We start from the raw sequence: 13,140 nt of genomic DNA, 5'->3' as shown, positions 1-13,140 counted from the left end.
GTTAACGTTTCTTTGTTTGCGGCGCACTGAATCCGTGCCCGCCTCCTGCTCAGAGGTCAGCTTCAGGCAGAGCCCCTTCCTGCCTGAGACAACATTTCACACGTCTTTACGCACTGATCCAGAGCCAGTGAGGTGGAGCCGACAGTTTATTGAAATGCAGATAGAAGTCACAAAAAAAAAGGTCAGGTGACGTCACTCCTCTGCTGTCCCTCAAACGCGACGGTAACGCCGCTCGGCTCTGAGGGGATTCATAGAAAAAAAGGAAGTAAGGAATCAAGGAAGGCATGAGGAAGCGTGGGAAGGAGGAGTAGATAGAGTGCAGGTGATCTGGAAGATCTGCTCATCTTTCCTTCAGTTTGGAATAGGTCTCTCTCTCTCCCCTCCCCCCCCGTCATCCGTCTGTGCACACGAGTGGGTCTGCAGCAGCAGTGGCAGAGTAGGCATGTCGACTGCTCGTTAGACCTGCACGCCGCGGCCGTGCATTTGGATCACCTGGGCTCTGAGGGTCTGGATGGCAGCCAGTATCAACTTCTGGTGCTCAAGGGAAGTGATGCCAAGACTCAATACATCTCTGTGGAGCACAAAAAAAGAAAAAAAGGGAAGATCAATCAGATCAGCAAAAGGTTTTCCAGCTGTTTTAAGTTGCTCCTCAAAAATGTAAATGTAAAATAAATGAGGTTTATTTTTGCATGTGTAAACAGCATGTATCTGCTGCGTGGAGTTTCCATATGTAAGAAATAGATTGGGCTGTGCTCGCTCCCTATTTGCACAGCACTAGTATTACCTGGGGCCCAATAGTCATTTGTAATAATTGTGGAGTTTGTCTGTGGTCTTAATCTCGTGTAAATCTGCTTTGTCCTTAATTAGAAATCCCACCACAAATGACCTGCTACACTTCACTGAACACTGAGCTCATGTGATGAAATCAAGATTCGTGCGAATAGGCATCGCTGGGATTTGGGTTTTTATGTTTTCTCCTGCCTGATGACCCAGCGGAGAAGCATGTGGGACATTATACATTAAAGTTCTGACGGCATTTTGGGTGAAAATTCAGGAGGCTCATCTCGCTACACAGCATGGACACCAAAACAAGAGGTCTTTGTGAATATACACAAACATAAATAGGCCTATGCAATATCATTGTATTCATAATATTGAATATCAATGATCTTGTTTAATATCTTTAGTATAAGCAGATGTTAGGCAGAGCCTTGACATCACATCCGGGGGAAAATGTCAGTAAATTTGAGAAGAATACAGATTTCTACTCGAGGTCCACTGGTAATACTAGTCCATCTTAAGTTAGTTTTATCCATTATACAGTATATTTACCTTATCTGCAACAAATTATTAATCTAATTATCAAGAGTTATACTTGCTATTTTCTCAATTCATTGTTTGTTGAAAAGTCTATATACTTTCCCAGAAGCCCACAGTGATGTTCTGCAGTAGAAGCAGTAAATCTTCACAATTTAGAAACTAGAATATTTATATATTTTTTTAATGATCTGTTCTCTTAATTGTCTAACTAAGCCTTCTCTAAAACAGGAAATGAAAGGTCACTGCTACACAGACGCGTAAAGCCACTTACTGTACAGTCATTCGTGCCACAGACTCCAAGTAGCAGTATCCTGCAGCAGTGAAGTTGTCCTTGTATCGGCCCATGTCCACCGCGTCCAGCCACTCTCCCACCGAGTTAAAGGATGGGAAGGAGGGCAGAGGCCTCTCTGCGAGAGTAATGGACGAACTCAGGGTTCTGCAGAAGAAGAAACGGGGGGTTTGGTTGCACGTTGATAGCAAATCTCTTGAAATGAAAGAGCCATCCGTTTACTGAGCCGATGCACTACCGGGGCCGTACCTGCGGGCCAACGTGGAGGAACCGATGCCATCGGGGGAGCGAATGCTCTTGCTGAGGGCCGAGTGGATCTGGCTGAAGCTGGGCCTCTCGGTCCTCTCCTTCTGCCAACAGTCCAGCATCAGCTGATGGAGATGCGGAGGGCAGTTAACCGGAGCCGGCAGCCTGAAGCCGTCCTCGATGGCCTTGATCACCTACAGGACGTGCAGACGAAGGCAAATAGTTAAATCAGGTTAGAACATTTGCCTACAAGGTTCCATCGCATTGTTTAGCTTTTTGTTAATTGAACTTATTTCGAGGCAGCGTCCTTTAAGGTCACCCTGCGAGTCGGCACCAGCTGCAAAATAAACAGAATTTCACAGAGAGATGCTGCTGACCTGAACAATATGAGCCGACTGCAAACACGCAGCGATGTCTCGACTCCAAACTACTACGACAACAAAAAAACAACTAGAACCGTGCAGCGAGTGTGCAGCTGTTATCGGAGAGAGAAGAAGAAAGGTATCCTGGCAAACTGACTCTGTCAGCGGATTGAAAGGTCACTTAACAGGATATTCAATGTCTCAGTGTCACTTCACAGGATATTTGATGGGGTATCACGACGTTGGGCTGCTATCAGCAGAACATTTTACTCCCAACATTTGAATTTCCTATAATACAATATGTTGCCCGCCAGCGGATGGAAAAAAACAGAAAAAAACAGAAGAGAAATTAAAGAGACGAAACAAACCGACCGCAAGAGCGATTGTTTCCTAATACCGGACCCACTCTAACAGATAAGCTACTAAATACAGCGAGTCTCAGGTCAGCATTTTTAATCCAGCCCCGTGAGACCTCACAGTCTTCAAATAGCAGCGCATGAAAAGCGTCCCTCCAGACTTCCTCAATGTTCCTCCATCAAACTAATGTTGTCCCCATTCAAAACCCATTCACTGCCACACCTCGCAGGAGATCTCCTCTCAGTGAACCCAGGGACACGCGATACGTCCTCCTCCCGCATCGCTCTAAGAGATACAATCTCCTGAAAAGGAGGAAATAGTCGAAGCATAATCAGAGAAATGACATCCATCAGCGGCATTATTTCCTAAAACGCTCTTTTCTTCTCTCCGCCCGCCCACGCGGAGCCCCACTCCACCGCTCCTCTCAGCCCCTTAAGCTCCTATCTCACTAAAGAGCAGTCATGAAAGCCTTTTCAGCATTTGACATTTTCCATTTAATCAAAGCCGGCAGGTAAAGGGCACGGCGGATCACAGGTTGGACGGGCCAACCAACAATCCCGTTATGATATAATGTATCAATTTAAAGTGGACTAATGTCCCCGGCGCTCTACAAGCTTGACCTTTGGCCTCTCAATTGGAAAGTTTGATAATATGAACCGGGCGGAGAGGAAAGTTTCTCCTGCTTGGTGAAAGGGCAACAAAGCAAAACAAACCATTGTGCCTGCTGAATAACTAATGCGTATCAATTTGGCACATTCGGAAAAGAAACATGCAAATAATCGGTTACTTTTTAAACTATGCACCTGTCTGCATAAAGAAGAGGCATTGTGTTCTGATGCCAGTCACTTGATAGGGCATTAGCATGAAGAAGCGGTTGGACTTGATGAAGGATGATCATCCTTAAAATGATCCTTTTACTGCCCCGTGTGTCGTCGGCTTCAATAAAAAGAAAAATAGTCTCAAAGAGTAATCTGCTCTCTTGCCTCTTCAGCAGACTTGCATAACACTTTCAACTGCACTCTACAAGCATGACTTCCTGCACAAAGTCACATTTTGTGGTGAAGGACAAAGGATGTAGGAGTGACGACAGCAAAACCGAGCACCAACCCACATTGACTTGGAAATCGTAGGTTTCTGGTGACAAGCGGCAGGTGTCCTGTCGACCGGTCGACCTCTTCAACCCTTTACATTTACATGAATGAGGAGTTTTTAACACCAGGATGGCATTCTGGGACAGGCGACGGGGGGGCCACTAGAAGGGGGTCAATGCGTCCTTACGAGAAAACAGGATTGGTCATGGAGCTGATGCAGACTTAAAGAGGGGGACTTAGGCTCGGCAAAAGCTTTCAGAGGTACTGTGGCTCTTTGGCTTTCTTTTAATAACATCCAAGCTGGGCATGAATACGGAGCTCATTGATAGAGGGAGGTGAAAGAGGGACGGAGACTGCTAAAGTGCAGATATTCTCTAAAAAAGGAAGGGAGGGAGAAATATAAAGGACATGACTGGGAAGATTAATGGAAAAGCCCCCTCCTATCTCTAAGCTTTTCTCACACACACACACACTTACATCCTGGTTGCCCATATCCCAGTAGGGTCTCTCTCCATAGGACATGACCTCCCACATGACAATGCCGAAGCTCCAGACATCTGAGGCCGAGGAGAAGCGGTGGTACTGGATGGCCTCGGGAGCGGTCCACAGCACCACGCTCTTCCCTCCATGCTGCAGCAGAGAAGCGGGGAGGTAAGACGTGGAGTAAAAAGGGTGTGGAGAGTTCGTAGAAATGAAGCTTTAATATTCTCTTTGAACAGCTTTTGAACATATTCTCAGTAGATCAAAAGACTCTTTAGAGGAGTTAGTTCACCTTAAGTGGAACACAAAAATATCCGCGGAAATAAAGCACCGAAATACCTTTTTTATTACATTTTATATGACCTCAACCGCCATGCGTCATCTCTCATTTGGCTCAATAAAAATATCATGTGTGAACTTGCGACCAACAGGCTTTGTGCCACTCTGACGGTCATTAATTAGGAATGTAGAATCTAACAATCTGAACCTAAAAAGCTTTTACCATCATTTCTTTGGTGTCACTTTCTAAGACACACTTATAATGCTTTATAATCTGCTTACTGTATAATCAACGCTATCAGCACTCATCAATATCCATAATGCTTAATAACAACGACCATAGCACATTCTAAAAGATTTCATCATGACTTATTAGGTCAAATATCATAATACTTTATCATTGCTGGTCACTCAGTGACACTGTTCAGGATGCTAGTGCGTTATAACTCTCATAGTTATAATGCATTATAATCACTATTATAAGTGAAAATTAACTTTACATTTGAGTGTTGTTCACCTTTATTTAATGCAAACAATGACCACTTGGAGTTACTAATAATCATACTATAATAATTGTTATTATATTATTATAACAGTTTTAATAATGTATTACAACTATGTGAATTATAAAACTATGATACTTCAAAAACAATGTCAGTGAGGGACCAATAGTTATGGAGAATGTGCAATTAAAGTACGAATATTTATGAGGGCTTATAACTATGACCATACAATGCTATAAGCAGATTATAACACATTATAAGGTTTACACGTGAACTTGTTACCGTTCTGTTCTTACCAGTGTGGTGTAGATGGCCTCTATCTTGTCCTCCTGAAGAGGTCTGAAGCCAGAAACCTTGCAGCCCAGGTTGGAGTTAACCAGCACCTGAGAGGGGCAAAACAAACTCATTAGCATCGGTCACATTTGGAGAGCAAACAATCTCAGCGTGGGCAAAGCTCTTATCGCGCCACGGACAATTGATTGTTTACAACAACAAATTGAGTTGTCCTTCATGTTTCTGCAACGTGACCGCCGCCATTTGCAGGTTCGACAGACGGGAAATGCCACACAGTGAAACCCGAATGTGACAAAACGATTTTCGACAGCGTTTTTTTCTCATTTTCAGTTTTGCGCATTACTGTAACAACAACCTACAGTCAAAAGGGATTGTCAAAGACGCTTGCAGTCCCCTCCATCAACTCCTCCCACCTGCTCCCTTACCTTGTGTGCGGCCAGGCGTTTGTGGATGAAGCCCATATCGGTGAGGTACTTCATCCCCGATGCCACACCAGTCAGCATATCCATCAGCTGCATTACACTCAGCTGGCCTTCGTGCTTCTGAGGTTATTGTGAGGCAAAAAGGAAAGGAAGAGAGGCGACGGAGAAGGGAAAGACGACCAGGGAGGAGGTGAATGGAAAAGGAATGAAAGAGGAAGAGAGGAGAGTTGAGAGCATGTATAGTGTGGGTACAGTGATCCGAAGAGGCGGCACATCTGTTACTACAGTACAATGATGTGCTCACTGGGCTAAATCCCTTTATTTGGAGGATAAAAAACAAACAGGCCATTAATTCATATCATTATAAACCACGCCGCAGTGGTTCACAGAGCAGAGGGGCACAATAACAGTTTACAGAAGCTTACAGCAGAAACACTCCATTTGTGCTGTTAATTATGGTGCATTTCCTTATTACTGTAATAAGTGCAAGTGCAGCTGCCCCAGGACTGCACTATAATAATAGTGCAGTTAGGATCATTGGAGCAAAATGCCTTGTTTGTAAAACAGCTCCGGAACGGACGATAATGACGGGGCTTAATTTTGTGATTGGACAATGAGCAAACGCGTCTGCTGCATAAGTGCGTTTACGATAAAACGCATAAACACGCACACAAATTGCGCAAAACTTACCCTAAGGAAGGAATCCAAGGCCCCGTTTGTCATGCTCTCCACGATGATCATCATGGTGTTCCCTGGAGAAAGAGAAAGAGAGCAGGACAGGAGAGTAGAGGAAGACGTGAAGTTGAGGTGAAATGGAGAGAATGGAGGGGAGAAAAAAGGAAAGTGAGAGAGAGGTAATAGAGACAGAGACACCGAGAGGGAGGGAGGGAGGGAGGGAGGGAGGGAGGGAGAGAATAAAGTAAGTCTAGTCCACTTGGCAGCACGGCAGGCATTGTGCAAAGCCATTCCTCACCCAGTGAACTGTGGTGAAGCCAGGAGAACCTGTGTGCTGCCCTGGCTGTCTCAGCAAGTTTAACGACCCTCAAACACTCACTCGCACACACACACACACACACACACAGACCTATGTGGCCCGAGGCGTGCGCGTTCGTATAGCCCACACACGCGCACGACAGATACATACATACACACTGTGGCCAGGCACAGATGGCAGGGATCCAGCAGTGCTATGAAGTGCACAGAGGAGGAAAATGAGACTGCAGCAGTTGGAGTGGAGAGGAAACACGGAGAAAGGGGGGGGGAGTGGATTACGGGAGCTTGAGAGAGTAAAATAAACCTTCACGGATATGGAAGCCGCTAAGAATGCAAAGACCTAGATATGTAGAAAATAAATGTGATACGCAATCAGTCCTGGCAGTTTTGTGCAGGCACATTACGAAAAATGATAACTTGGCATTGGGACATCCACAATTCACGGTTTGCCAGAATCACTGGGCTTTCAGGAAGCCATTTGGAAAAGGTTACCAACAACACGAGGGAACTGTGAGTCGGCACAGAGACACTGCCATAATGCGGCAGCCAATCACGTAATTAATGCGAGTTGGAGAGTGAATCGGGGGTTTAACTGTGTCGGTGGGTTGCTCAGGGCGGGAATGACAGATACATTTAGCTACAAACAAGGAGCTACTTAAAACGGATTATACAATTTGTGTTTGCTGTGTTCCTGATTACCTGCTGAAACACGCTGTGTTCAGACGATGTCTGACAGAAATGCAGAGGGAGGGAAAAATGTATTGTGTGACAGAAACAGGGACCGGGTCATCAGCGCTTTCTGCTTCCTCACACAAATACAAATTCAGACAAAGTCAAACTCACTTGTAAGTCATAATTTGAATACATATTGAAAAGCAAATCCTGCTTCGAAGCGGCGTGCGGCAAAACTACATCTCGTGTGGGCTCAATGGAGGAGCCGAAGAAAATTGAAATATCCACTTGAGGGGAAAATATCCCATAAAAGAGGACAAACATCATCACAGCCAATCCTACTCTGATCTTTATCATTATGCGCTGAAATAGCAACCGCGGTGGATTGGATTAACACACCGATGGTTGAGGACAGGAGGTAAGAACAGTTCCTACCCTGAGATGCTGCGTGTGAAAACACTCCTGGTCGGTATCAAATCACCTCATTGTCATATCACACAATCAGTGGTGGAAAGTAACTTGGTACATTTGCTCTACTACTGTACTCGTGTACAATTTTGAGGTACTTCACTCGAGTATTTCCATTCTTTGTGACTTTATACTTCTATTCGGCTGCATTTCAGATGGAAATATTGTACTTTTTTTACGCCACTACTTTTATCTGACAACTGGACCTGCTGGTAACTTTATACACACAGATTATATATTAAAACGTATGTAAACCATGGTTTCATAGCTCTTATTATTATCCGAATGAGTACTTTTACTTGTGATAGCCAGCCATTATCCGTAACCGGGGCGCGGGGGGGGCTGGAGCCGATCCCAGCTGACATTATAAGGCGAAGGCAGAAAGCACCCAGGACAGGTGGCCAGACGATCGCAGGGCACTTTGAGAACATAAAGCTGATAATAATCTGGCTTCTTCTAGTTGCCGTCCTGGTATCCAAGAAGATGACAGACAATGTCCTGCTATATTGCAGGTTCTCACGTAAGGCACTGAATACATTTGTCCAAAGGGGTCCGTTTAGGTCCACAAACAGACGCAACTACCTGTTGCTGTGACATTTACGACTATTCTTATTTGTTAATAAATATTTATCAGTTCGAATAATGAATACTGGGCATTAGTAAGCTTTCAAAAGACATTTTAGTGACCGTTGCAAATTACATATAATTGTCTTATGGTTTTAAAGACCCCCCCAAACATCATGAGTCAATGGGACGCACCTATGTTGTCACGTGGACTTGAATTACGGCGCGAGGATGCGAAGATTAGTCAGGAGGCTGCCTGCAGGTGGGCGAGGTGTGGGGGAGGGGATGGAAGAGGGCTGATTGAGAATGTGGTGGGGGGGTAAGTGATGTAAAGCAGGTGATTTGTACCCTAACAGTGTGTGGGTGTGTGTGTACCTCATGCCAAGTGAGGGGTGTGTGTGTGTGTGTGTGTGTGTGTCAATGATAGTGAAAGAGAAAGTGAGCATACGGTGTGTGAGGTAGAATGCACGTGAATTGTCTATGAATGACTGTGTGTGTGTGTGCGCGTGCGTGGTGTGTGTGTGTGTTTGCGCACGTGATGGTGGGAGAGATTGGAGTGGATCTCAGTGCCCCGCTGGGTCTCTAGCACCAATTACTGTACCCTGCACATCTGCTGCTATCCTACTGAGCACAGAGTGTGTTCAGGCACCATGCCCACACACACACACACACACACGCGCGCGCACACACACGCACCACAACAAGCATCACTGCGGCAGTAACAAAAACTTCACAAACTCTTTAAAGCTTCTCCCTTCACCTGCCATTCCCATTAACCTCTACCTCATCTTCTCTGTCTCTCACGTCTCTTTCCTCCGTCTCCTCCCTTCACGTTTGTTCCCCCCTCCATCCCACTTCTTCCATCCTGTTTTCGCTCTAGGACCTCAATTGCTATCTGTCAGCGGAAAATGGGCCTTGATGTCGCTCAGCTGCTGCTAGCGTATGGCATCCATCCCGCAACCCTACTCTCTACTATTCAACCTTTTTCTTCTTTTCCATCCTCCCGTCCCGCCCTCTACGCTGTGAGAGTTGACCCGCCCCCCCCCCTCCACGCGTGTGATATTGAAGTGGAGTATCGCAGTGCTCTTCCCGATCCTCTCTCCTCCTGTCCATGCTCCTGTTCCTGTTTTTTTTTTCTTTCTCATCTCTCTCCATAGTTACCAGAAGTGGTAACCCTCTGAGCATGTGTGATGCTGAAATGGTCAAACTCCAATTCCCGTTCTGCTTCCCTACAGCCTCACTTCCCTTTTTCCCACCCCTGCCTCCTCGGTAATGGAGGTGACGAACCCCCTTTATGATACTGGAAGTGGTCAAACTATTCCATTCCTCCTTTGATCCTTGGATACCTGGCATTTTTCCCCTTCTGTGCCTCTTTTCATCTTCACCCGCTCACCAAACTGCCTTTCGCGTTCTGCTTGATCTCCCTCCCCATCCTCCTTACCGGTGGTGATGACGCCCTCCAGCCGGATGATGTTGGCGTGGTCAAACTGCCCCAGGATGCCGGCCTCGCTGAGAAAGGAGCGCCGCTGTTTGTCAGAGCAGCCGGCCCGTAATGTCTTAATGGCCACCGGCAGCTCCCTCTTACTGGGGAGCTTCAGGCAGCCGCGACACACCTCCCCAAAGTCGCCTGTAGGACAAACAGAGGACATGATCCCTCTATTGATTGATGAGAAACCAGGGAGAAAGTGGGGAAACGGCGTTGCGGGCCACAGTGACGACATGGAGTAATAATGTGCAAAGAATCAAAGAAAGTGAGAAGGAATGAATAGTGGGTGGGGATCAGGTTGGAGCAAAATCAGATGGAGGAATATGAGGAGGGAGAGAGATGACGCAAATGAACAGACACTATTGAGGGAGAGAGAAATACAAAGGGATCAAAGAGAGACCAAAGATGGGGGGTAGGGTGCAGGTGGCAAACAGTGGTGCTGGATTCTGGCAGAGCAGTAAGTCGCCAGACTGGTTGAACTGGTTTTTCCAATTTGTCTCAAGGCAGGTTGAAGTAAAGTGCAACTGCAGCTGTTGAAGGTCTCTACTCGGTTTGCTTCATTCGCCTGGTCTTTCCATATTTTACAATAGAAATGGTTAAAAATGATTTTGCTTCTGGTAAAGAAAAAGGGAAATGCACAATTTCTACTGTGCCATGCACTCATATCTATTGTATCTTTCTATACCCAATGAAGTGCTGAAATTGTGCACACCAAGTTAAAACTAGATCATTTTACTCGTCACAAGCAGTATTACTCAGCCAGTGAAAACTAGTGAAATGGCTTCTGTGTCTCTCTTTCTAAAGTCTGAAAAACAACTGGATTGGGCTTGAAACTTAAGCTTTGTAACCTTGGGATGTGGAGTTTGAAAGACATGGGAATTCGCTAGGCAGGGAGGCTCTAACAAAAGTTGCCTTCTGGGAAACATTAAGTGGAGTGTATTAGGAGCTTGACCCAATCAAGAAACTCAGGATATCTCATCTTTTGCTGCCTTGAATGCTGAATGTCAAAGTACCCCTTTAAAAAGAGCAACATCAAAGATTTGAAAAGTGCAAACGATCATGCGTTGTTACCGTACTGTGCAGTACAATCACGTACCTGTGTGCACAATTCTCTCTATCTTGATGCTCGAGTTGTCCAGCTCTTTGGCAAAGGCGTGCACGGCCTGCAGCAGGTCATCGCAGGTCTCTGGGTCAATGTAGGTCCTCCGTGTCGGGATCTTAACTGCACACACACAAACATGCAATATGAGTCATTCCTCACAGAAATGGATTGCAGGCTTGAACAATTAGGCTTGAACATCGGTGCCGCCAAAACCCAAGTGATGTGCATTAATGCCACTCCAGACGCACCATCCGATCACCTACCAAGTATTTCCTTGAACGGGCCTCCCCTTTACCAAACAGTTTCTAATGACGGTTCTGTGTAACAAACTATCGTACTGGTTTGGACTCCATCAGAGAAGAGGAATCGAGGTCGGCCGGGACATGGACCAGACATGGGGCGAGGCAAAGCTTGCATTCCCATCAGGGACGAAGAGGATTAAGAATAACAGAACGGTGAGGCTTTCCATAGTCCATAAAAATCAACAAGGACAGCAACCCATAATTTGTCTGCACAAAGAAAATACATTAAAAGATAAAGGTCGGCACTAGTCCCGGCGGCAAAACGTCCACATGAGGCACGATCCAGATAAAAAGGGGCCACTCTCAGATTGAGATACCATTAATACCATAAATACGGAGAGCTGACCAAAAAGAGACGTCTGTTGCCATGGCGGTGCCTCTCGCTCGACACAAAGCAAAACATTTCTCATGTGTGCATCGCTTTGTGCTCTATTGAGGCTACAGTCAGTGGAGAAATTGGTACCCCTGTCTCCTTCGATAAAGAATTTCTCTCTGTGTGATTGTTGAACATAAGACCGAGAATGTCCGTGCTCTTTTTTTTTATCCAGAGACTGAAATCAATACCTCAGTTTTACCAATGATGTTTGAGAGAGCTGTAACATTTTCTGCTAACAAACCACACTCTGACTGCGGGCCTACTTTAAACATCTCCGTTTGACACGTTTAGCCATTCATCTGTGGTTATAATAACTGAACAAAATCAAAAATACTTTAAAAAAAACCTGATTTTTGGGTGACTTCTTTTTTTTTTTCATTTAAAAGATACAAAATACTCCCGTTTATCTTTTCATAACTTGACTAATTCTCTGTTTTTGTAAGTTTTGACCTTGCGCATCTCCAGAGGATGAGGACCAAGATCAAAGGCTTTGAGTGTTCAAATCTGACTTTGGGTTTCCTCCATGCGGCTTAAGTCAGATCACAGGACTCTTCCACGAGGCTTTTTGTCTTTTCTGCATTCACAATGTTATCTCACTAAACACACACACACACACACACACACACATATGCAAAATAACATGCACAGACAAACACAATATAATCTTCAGGCTAGACAGTAAAATTCGGAGGCTGAAAACCTTTAAAGTGTCACAGCACTTGTAGTAGGCTTGCTTCTTTGTTGTTAGTTTTAGAGTTTGGCTACTGGGGATTCCCAAAAATAATGACAGCTTAGGCAAAAGAATTAAAAAAAAATAGCATGTCCTCTATCCATCATGTGACATTTGATGAGTAGCCTAGCAAGTGATGAATTGTGGGCTTTACAACATGTTAACACACAACAAAAGGGTTTAATATCAGTCAAAATACAAACCTAGAGTCTTAAATTCTAAAAAGATTAATTATTTCATATTGCCTCAAAGGAAAAAAAGGCTATTATGAATGATTACCAGAGCTAATGTCTTTCAAGAACCACGACAAAATCTCTTCCGTGACACTGATGAGACACAGCGATTGCAAATTTCGTCTGACATTTAAACCTGTAAGTGATATTCACCCCGACTGTTCGACGGTACACAACAAAACAAAAGCACTACCGGATTCCTCCATTGGCCTCTCGTTTTCTTTATCAACTGCCAATTGTATTTACCGAATGCTAACAACTAGCAAATAAACTAGCCAGCAGATCGCCAATAACCATTAACCGATGAACTACCGTTCTCAATTAGATGACCTTTGACCGTGGTTACTGCGCGTTAAGGCTATTCTTCCAGGAAAGGGGCTGGTCATTTTCCCAAAACCCGGGACGAGGCTCCGAAATGTGATTACAGCTCTAGATCGACTTGACGGATATACTGGCTGCCTCATAACGGCTTATTGATCCAACACATACACACACACACACACACACACACACACACACACACACACACACACACACACACACACACAGTATGTTTGAGAGACGGACACTC

At 45.0% G+C, this 13,140-nt stretch overlaps 1 protein-coding gene across 1 annotated transcript in view; it reads right to left on the bottom strand.

Moving 5' to 3' along the window:
• Positions 1-456: 456 nt before the first annotated feature.
• The window catches only part of epha10 (EPH receptor A10), a gene marked incomplete at both ends in the record, with an annotated part of 131,647 nt that continues 118,963 nt past the window's right edge, over positions 457-13,140 (bottom strand). Inside the window, 9 exons of the mRNA XM_079176719.1 lie at positions 457-571; positions 1,592-1,756; positions 1,859-2,049; positions 4,143-4,295; positions 5,224-5,310; positions 5,647-5,763; positions 6,334-6,395; positions 9,782-9,967; positions 10,923-11,048. Of these exons, the coding sequence (XP_079032845.1) occupies positions 457-571; positions 1,592-1,756; positions 1,859-2,049; positions 4,143-4,295; positions 5,224-5,310; positions 5,647-5,763; positions 6,334-6,395; positions 9,782-9,967; positions 10,923-11,048 (1,202 nt within the window). The remainder of the gene's footprint in view (positions 572-1,591; positions 1,757-1,858; positions 2,050-4,142; positions 4,296-5,223; positions 5,311-5,646; positions 5,764-6,333; positions 6,396-9,781; positions 9,968-10,922; positions 11,049-13,140) is intronic.

Source organism: Pholis gunnellus (genome assembly GCF_910591455.1).
Source record: "Pholis gunnellus genome assembly, chromosome: 16".
NCBI lineage: Eukaryota > Metazoa > Chordata > Actinopteri > Perciformes > Pholidae > Pholis > Pholis gunnellus.
This window is presented reverse-complemented; position numbering and strand designations above follow the sequence as displayed.